Source organism: Alternaria ethzedia, assembly GCF_023757985.1.
Source record: "Alternaria ethzedia strain BMP 0044 chromosome Unknown scaffold_5, whole genome shotgun sequence".
Lineage (NCBI taxonomy): Eukaryota > Fungi > Ascomycota > Dothideomycetes > Pleosporales > Pleosporaceae > Alternaria > Alternaria ethzedia.
The window spans coordinates 194,122-202,493 of record NW_026056198.1 but is presented as its reverse complement, the minus strand read 5'-3'; the positions used below and the strand labels follow the sequence as shown (position 1 = coordinate 202,493).

Sequence of the window (8,372 nt, the reverse complement as noted above, 5' to 3'; positions counted from 1 at the left end):
CTGTCATGCTATAGGCCCGATATACTGTGGTGCGACAAGAGTGGAGCGGAAAACGTCTTGGCCAGTCGAGAAACATGTTGACCCGCTGCGTTCTGGATTGATCCTCCGTATCTTCGAAAACCATCTTATCGTCGCATTGCTGTACCTGAACGTGTGCATGTTGATTTGCACAAGCTTTTGCATCCTGATTAAGCTCAGTCAAGCACCGCGCCAACCCACGATGCATGCAGTCAAGCCACTTTATTTCCGCATCATCAACTTATTTGCATTTTATCCAGCTGGGCATGCGACATGCTCAGATGACCATAGGTGATATATTCACCGATGGTGTTGGCAAAAGCATTTGGTCTGGGACCAAGCATTTAGCCGGTCACTTAGCATTGTCAGCGCATTTGTAGCGAAGATCGTCGTGCTTAACTGTCTCAGCCCGGTTGCTTCGTCATGGATACATTGCGCCAAGATCTTTCCAAGATTCTTGGAAGCCGGAGATTAACATTTTGAAAGTACGGTGACATGATGCCAAGAAGTGAGGCAACGATGTAGTACGATTGATATTAATCTGGTGCCGGGACCGATATTCATTGATGGGTATGCCGGCTGACAGATGGGACAACACAATGTGCTCCCTTGGGTATCTCGGAATGAAGAAAGTATGACGAAGGAAGATGCCGGCTGTTGAGGTCCGCATCCAGATCAACGTCGGTCGTTCCACAGTCGATCGATAACCTGGAAAACCGCCGTGATCAACTTCATAGTCTCGGAGTCAATATGCTGTCCAAATCGCTGCTGCATCTTGTCGGGATGCCAGCGCACGCGCTCCGCCTTCAGTAGTGACGCAGGGTCCTCCTTCCACGTCTTTGTAGTCCGGAAAAAGCGCTCTATTTCCTCCTTGGAGACGTGATTTGCTCTGCCAGACACTACGGGCCATGGGATCATCTCGCGGACCTTCGCATCTGTCTCCTTATCCAGACCTTGGGCATTCTTCAGGCTGTCCCATTTGGCCGTGTAACTTTCCCATGCAGCCTCTGCCTCCTTCGCTTTCTTTCGCTCTTCGCCCCGACGCAGGCTCTCTTCCATGCGGCGTCGCATGCTCTCTCGTTCTGCTTCCTCCCGCTCGAGTTCCTCATCAAGCTGACTGCGTTGCGCTTTTCGGTTTTGACGCGCCCGTTCTTTCGCCTCGCGTTCTTCCACAATGTGCTGGTGGCTCTTCTCCCACATCTTCGTACGCACAAAGTCCGCATACTCCTCTTCCGTCATACGCTCCAGCTTTCCATCGGGGCCGGGTTTTGTGTCGGGATATATATGTACGGGCTGGCCATATACACCTTCCCAGTACGCCGCACCTTCATCGTCGGCAAGCGCATCGAACAGCGACTCGCGGAAAGCGTCATCGGGAGCTGGGCCTGGAGAGCCTGTACCTAGATCCTCTAAGTTGTCGTATAATGATTCGCGGTGACGGTAATCAGGGTCGTAGTAGGCGCCGTCTCGTGTGGATGTCGGGTGACGATCTTGGTTGGAAGAGCGATGCCTGTGCTTATGTTTGCGCCTTGAGTCGCGGTGGCTGCGCCGTTCTTCGCTGGTCCGATCCGATCTGTGTCTCTTGGAAGTATGGTCATCGGTATCTTCGTCCTTGCTTTCGCTTTTGTGACGCTTTGAGCGATGTTTGGACCCAGACTTGAAGTGAAATCGTGACGCTTTGGCCGTGGTGTAGAGGCTCTCCGCCGGTGGATCGCTAGCCTGCTCCTCCATGATGAGGACTATGGTGGTTTAATCGACATTCATGCATGAGTGATATTTGTACAAGGTGTGCGGGTTGACGTGTCTGCAGTCATTGCGAACCAAGGGACGTGAATTGCGGAGAAGGCGCGGAGGTGTCGCTGATTTCACTGGTCGCGCGCGCCTTGGCATGCGACAGCCCAATTCGCGGTCGCGACTCTGACACCATCCCAACTCAACATCAACATGTCATTCAAATTCGGACTCAATGTGAAGAATAAGGGCGCGAATTCACTCGCGAAATCGGCCGCCAAGCCTTCTCTGGGGAAGAAGAAGAAGCCGCTGTTCGACGAAGAGGAGGAAAATGCGAAAGGCAAATCCAAAGCGGCGGACGGCGCCCAGGAAATCGGCGAGCTGAACTTCGAAGACACTCTGGCCGCTACCTCATCAGAACCCTCGAAACCAGCGCCCTCAAAACCAAAGAAAGGCCAGCCTCCAGCTCCTCCGTCCAAGAAACCTAAGCCGAAAGAAGATGATCCCACCGCCATCGCGTACTCCGCCAGCGCTGCAGAAGCCGAGAAACGCGCACAGGAAGCTTTAGAAGCCGACGCTACCATATACGACTATGATGCTGCATACGACGCGCTCCACGCGGTCAGCGCCGCCAAAAAAGCTGCTGAACGCGACAGCGCCGCGGAACGGAAACCCAAGTACATGGATGCGCTCTTCGAATCCGCCGAACAACGTAAGAAGGACCAACTACGGGCACGCGACAAATTACTCCAGCGCGAACGTGAAGCCGAAGGCGACGAGTTTGCGGACAAGGAGAAGTTTGTGACCGGCGCATACAAAGCCCAACAAGAAGAGACGCGAAAGGCCGAAGAAGAAGAGAAGAAGCGGCAAGAAGCGGAGGAAGAGAAAAAGAAGAAGTTTGGTATGCAGGGCTTCCACAAACAGATGCTCGCGGAACAGGAACGACGACACCAGGAGGCTATGGAAGCAGCGGCGCAAGCACTGAAGGATGGTGTGAAACCCGTTGTTGAGGAGGGAGAGAAGGAAAAGACAGACGCCGAAATTGTCGAAGAGCTACGTAAACAGGGCAAAAACGTCATTCTCAACGAGGATGGGCAGATCGCGGACAAACGCCAGCTCCTCTCAGCAGGCCTCAACATCATCGCGAAACCCAAGCCCGCTTCCTCTGCGTCTGCCACTGCATCTGCTGCAAACCAAACGCAATCAGCATGGACGAAACCCAAACTCGGCAAGAATGCACAACGCGAACGCCAGACGCAGATGGTTGCCGAGCAGATTGAAGCGGCAAACAAGCGGAAAGCAGATGAAGAAGCTGAGGAACAGGCGAAACTGGAGCATACACGGAAGAGTCAGAAGACAGAGAAGGATATCAGTAGTGCCAAGGAGAGGTATCTGCAGAGGAAGAGAGAGAAGGAGGCTGCTGCTAAGGCTGCGGCTGGGAAGTGAAGTAGCGTTGTGATACCCAATATATAATGACTTGTGCGATTCTAATCAAGTAGTCTGAAGTCATCGTAGCCTCCTAAAAGCCCATACACCAGTAACACGCAATAGCAAGGAGGCCGGGAACGTACTGTCATAATGCATCAAACACCAAAGCAACGCTCAATCCCTCCGCGCCCCGTCATCCACTTCGTGATCTCACCTGTGCCACTCAAAAAAACAAATCCCATCGGCTCTAATCCACAAGCCTCCATCGTCCCGTGAGCCTCTATGTCCGTTCGATAACACGCGGCTCTCGGCGAATTGCACCAGAAACGGTTCGATGGGTTCGACCAGGTCAGAGACTCACATCATTCGGCCACCCTGCAGTCAATGAAATAGGAAAGTATCAGTCCTTTCCACGGCTTCAAGCACGCGAAGAGCCATCATAATGGCGGTGAAGTTGACCTGCTCAATTCAGGAAGTGTTGGCGAATTCCGTTAGAGATTCGTCCACAACGGGGATGTCGCTTGTTAAATCTACAAGCTGGAAGCAAGGTACCATTGTTCGCTGACGCGTCTAGTCTTAGGCCTGGCGCATGTGACCGAGAGTGACGGTAAGACTGCGGCGATCGGCGAGGACCACTAATACTATAGTGTAGTCTAGAAATACAGCTTAGGGTTATGTAAAGAGGATATCGAGATGAGGACGAAGAAGGTGTAAAGAGGACGTCATGGACGAAGTGCGAATACTTCATCATTCGGCTCACCAGATACAGTAGCAGAAGAAAACGTTGTACCTAGGACTGTATGACTGCGCCATCGGCTCTGAGAGGCCAAATAAATCATATTCTACTTAAGTATGCCCAACGAGATTACCAGCCGTATCGATTGCCTGCTTCTCTCTTGTTGCGAGCACCGGCAGCAAAGTGGTCCTCCAGTGCATCTTTCTGAGTCGTCGCGACGTTGACCAGGCTGCGAAGACTATTCTTTCCAGTTCCAGATATAGATTTGAGCGGGTTATGCTGTACTGATTCGCCCTGTTGTCGCAGCTTCTCATTATGCGCATACTCCATATCTGTGTTGAAATCCTGGATTTTGGCGCCAGAGAAGTCCGGACCACCGCGTCCTTTCTTGCCGAATAATTGTCGGCGCTCTGCTTCTGACAAGTTCAACTCGGATGCGATATTGGTGAGGTTGTTCGGATCCTGTCCACCGGTTGAGGGAGGAGGGTGTTGTGTATACTGATTTGCTGGGGGCATGTCATAGACGGCCTCTGTCATGGCGACTTCCCCTCCCTCTTCTGCACCATAGAGTAGTGGCTGATAGTTCCCATCAGCCGTCTCTTTAGGAGCGCTTTCTGCTTGGTTGGAGACGCTAAAGAGAGAGACCTTGGGTTTGCGCGGCTTGGTTTCAGGAGGTGGTAGTTGCGATTGCGGCGTAGATGTGCTTGTGCTTGTCGCGGTGCTCGTCTCGTTCGTTGCGGCTGCCGGTCGAGGTGCTGTGGGTTTCTTCTTCTTTCCCTTGCCGACAGACATAGGTACAAAGCGTGGCGTCGCTGACTTGGATACGTGCTGTGGCCCAGGTTCCACGTCCATCTTATGTTCCGCAATCTGAGGCTTGGTTTCTGTCTTTGTCTCGGATTTGGGTGTTGGCAAGTTCAGCATTGCCCGAAAGTCTTCTCTCTTCATAGGTTCCTTCTTTATCGGGTTGCCAGTCTCGTCATACTCCTCTGTCTCCACTTTTGACTCCCTCTTGAACGCAGGCTCCGCGCCAGTCTTTAGATTTATTCCAGATGCGAGTCCTTTCCCCAGCCCTCTGCTTCCCGTCTTTGAACCCTCGGATGCTGTGATGGCGTTTACATTTGGTTTCTTTGGCGCGGGTAGCATTGCGTTGAAGCCACCAAATGACGAGCCCCCGCCCAGGCGCGGCTTCTTCGACGGTGGCGCATCATCTTGGATATCGTCTTTCTCCGATCGCGACTGCGACGCGCCCGGGAGGTTGACCTTGATCCGTCCTGGGTTGGAGCGATCGACGACTTTTTGGAAGGCGGGTTTCGCACTCGATTTCGCGACTATTTTCGGCGCGGACGGCGCTTCGCCATCGGATTCTGAATCGGAATAGCCGGCGAGTAGATTCATCGTGGCTGGGGCGCGGTCGTCAAGAGGTTTGTGTTGGGCGCAAGAAGTCGCAAAGTTGACAATGATCTCACTGCACGCGCGCCTGGACAAGGGCCGATGCCAAGCCAGGGTCCAGGGCACGCATTCACATCCCCACATGCGTCACTGCGGCCTCGCTGCATGGCTTCATGATACCCTTTCAGCTGGTCTGAGCATACCCTTCTGTTACGAGACTATGATACCTTGACCTTCCCACCATGTCGCTCCTTCAGAACGAAGAGTAGGCCCACCTGCCCCCGTGGCGCACGCCGCAGCTAACTTGGGCAGCTTTGTGCTATATCAGCTTCGAACCGCGTACCTCTCCTCGATCAAAGACGGCGTAGGCGAACGATTGATCAATGTAGACTCGAGCGTCCTGAACAACCCCGCATTTCGCGCCGCAGGCTGGGTTCCCAATGCCGCCGACATCAAGCGCACCTACTCCCCACCCATACCCACCGCGATCACTTCGGAATACTTCCAGGCCCCGCGGTCAGCTGGCCTGAAGTCGCCAGAGGGCTTCGGCGAAGATGACGACGAGGGTGGCATGGTCACGGGAGGGGCAAGCAACGACACGGTCGGACCTACGCTCAATGCGAAACGGAGGCGGAGGAAGGAACAGCTGGAAGAAGATGATAGCAGTGACTTGAGCGACGAGAGCGATGACGATGACGATGCGCAGAGGTAGCTGATCATCACGCTCTCCACGGACTGAACTGACGGATTGCTAGACCAGCCAACCAGATCAAGTTCACCAAGATGCCGCTACGGACGCGCTCAGGATCGTCGCCCATGCCTGGATCAGCCCTACGCAATGAGCTGGCAGAAGCTGGAGAAGGCCCTTCACTTATGATCACGTCTCCATCACGGCCGCCGGACGACGTATTGCGAAGAGGATCAATGGGCACCGTAGAGGTGGGCAAAACCCGACCAAGAAGGGACACCATAACTAGCAGTGAGATGTCTTCGGAGAACGAGTTTGACAATTCGTCATTCAGAAAGAGAAGAGTCAACCCGCGCAAGGCCGCAGGTGCGAGCCAAATGCTTTCCAAGCGCATCGAAGAAGACTCAGGGGAGGCCGGCGGCGCACGCGCACGCCTGGAAGCTCTGGACGAAGGAGATGAATCAGATGACTCCCTCACATCCGAATTCTCTGGCTCCGACGATAGCGCGTCTCTCATCGGTGCAGGAGGTGATCCGCTGGACTCCTCTCCCGCAGGTGGCGACCTTCCCACCATGCCGGGCTTGACGCCTTTCCAAAACATGTCACCGAAGAAGAAGAAAGAGCCAATCGCACCAACATTACAAGCACTGCCTCCGCCGCGACCCATCAGTTTCGTACTGCCAGTGAGCGCGTTGACCCAAGCACTACGAGCCAAGGAGCAGAAGCCATCGAATCCGCTACAGCGCTTTGCCATGTGGAACGCTGCTAGCGAAGCTCAGCAGAACCCTTTATACATCAAACTTTACTGTCCATTCTCTTCGAAACCTTCAAAGCCTGTCGAGCTGCTGATCCGGAAGTTCAGTGACAAAGGCGAGGGTCCTACTGTCGCGGAAGCAATCGGGTATGCACTACATCGATATCAGGAAGAGAAGCTGGAACCGCCGCTATCGCCCGAACAGATGAATGTCAACCGCTGGGTCATGCGCATGTACGATGACGGCGAGGTTGACGACGAGTTCCCACCTTTGACTAGGAATAAGCCGTTGAAAGACTTCGCTTCGAACAACGCCCGTGGTATGCGACCTCGAGCACGAGATAAGCCATGGGACGAGTTCGCACTTGTTGAGGCATCCCAACGAGAGTTTGGCGAGAACGAGAAGCTCACCCCAATTTACAGTCAAGAGGCAGCAAGTGCAGTCGCGTCGCAAACCGATGGCCCCGACGAAAAAGAAGAGAAGAAGCCCCTCAAGCCTCTTCCAAGTCGCGCGAAAAGCTTCAGGAATCCCATTACCGGCCCTTCGTTTGCGCCCACTGCGACGCGCAAAGATACCAGTAACCTTGCCGACGTACCAAAAGTCCCACAAACACATGCTGCTAGCCGCACGGGAGCCCCCAAGACAGTCAACGTCCACTTCACCGACGAGAATTTCAACACGAAACACTTCAACATACCCTGCACCACTGACACTTACATTGCTGATATCTTCGATCAAGTATGCCACGACTTGCGCTTAGAGAAAGCTTTGTATATCCTCAAAGTTAGCGGCAGCACTACGGTAGCGCCACCTGACCGCACTGTAGAGGCTCTAGACACGCGGATGGATCTGGATCTCGTGCGTCGCCGGTTCGTAGGCGACGGTGTCTACGGTCTTTCGGGATCACCAGGGTCCTCATCACCCAATGCACCACTCATCATCAGTACCGGTGGTGCGCCAAAGAAGACAAAGAAGGGCGACCGAACCAACGCCGCTGTCTCTGGCCAAGGTCTCATCCATCCACTCGCCAGGAACGGCGACTCCGGTGCTCTGGCTCTCACAGCAACGAACTACTACCGCCGCTATGCCGTCCTTCGCAAACAGCCCATGTCCTTTGCCTCTTCTACATCCCGCATAATTGCTCTTGATAACGAGTACATTCATATTATGCCCGGTGAGTCCAAGACAGGAGCGCGAGGTGGCTTTGGTGTTGAAGGCCAGGGCAAGACGACCACAGTGCATTTCAGCAGTGTGGTCGGTAGCAAGGTCAGCAAGAAGCATCCCAAGATGTTCCGGGTCATCGTCTTCAAGGAGCGCGAGACGAAGCGATATGACTTTGAAGCTCAAAGCACCAATGAGGCAGTGGAGATTGTCAGGGAAATCAAGAACGGTGTTGAGAGATTCTCGCAAGGCATCGTATAATTATGACGCCGTACAGCTGGACTACGATATGCATGGCTTTTGTCTTCTTGATATCAAATTTGGGATGGATGCGATGGTGTTCTCGCCGATATGGATTTTCAGGCGTGGGTGGTTTTAAAATGGCGTTTGAATTGCGATTGCAACTTTGGTCTGCTCAAGGGAAGATACCTCAAATACATAGATATCCTGCTGATGTACATATAAA

At 53.6% G+C, this 8,372-nt stretch overlaps 4 protein-coding genes across 4 annotated transcripts; 2 read left to right on the top strand and 2 right to left on the bottom strand.

Moving 5' to 3' along the window:
• Positions 1 to 693: 693 nt before the first annotated feature.
• Positions 694 to 1,749, bottom strand: J4E87_002800 (uncharacterized protein; the record flags this gene model as incomplete). The annotated part of the gene is made up of 1 exon (XM_049374434.1): positions 694 to 1,749. The coding sequence occupies one exon, from the start codon at positions 1,747 to 1,749 to the stop codon at positions 694 to 696; it is 1,056 nt and encodes a 351-aa protein (XP_049235425.1).
• A 213-nt stretch (positions 1,750 to 1,962) lies between these two features.
• On the top strand, positions 1,963 to 3,195 carry J4E87_002799 (uncharacterized protein; the record flags this gene model as incomplete). Its single annotated transcript, XM_049374433.1, has 1 exon — positions 1,963 to 3,195. The coding sequence occupies one exon, from the start codon at positions 1,963 to 1,965 to the stop codon at positions 3,193 to 3,195; it is 1,233 nt and encodes a 410-aa protein (XP_049235424.1).
• Positions 3,196 to 4,042: 847 nt separating this feature from the next.
• On the bottom strand, positions 4,043 to 5,308 carry J4E87_002798 (uncharacterized protein; the record flags this gene model as incomplete). The annotated part of the gene is made up of 1 exon (XM_049374432.1): positions 4,043 to 5,308. One exon carries the CDS (start codon positions 5,306 to 5,308, stop codon positions 4,043 to 4,045), a length of 1,266 nt encoding a protein of 421 aa, XP_049235423.1.
• Positions 5,309 to 5,544: 236 nt separating this feature from the next.
• On the top strand, positions 5,545 to 8,167 carry J4E87_002797 (uncharacterized protein; the record flags this gene model as incomplete). The annotated part of the gene is made up of 3 exons (XM_049374431.1): positions 5,545 to 5,567; positions 5,615 to 6,010; positions 6,058 to 8,167. The coding sequence occupies 3 exons, from the start codon at positions 5,545 to 5,547 to the stop codon at positions 8,165 to 8,167; spliced, it is 2,529 nt and encodes an 842-aa protein (XP_049235422.1).
• Between the last annotated feature and the right edge of the window lie 205 nt (positions 8,168 to 8,372).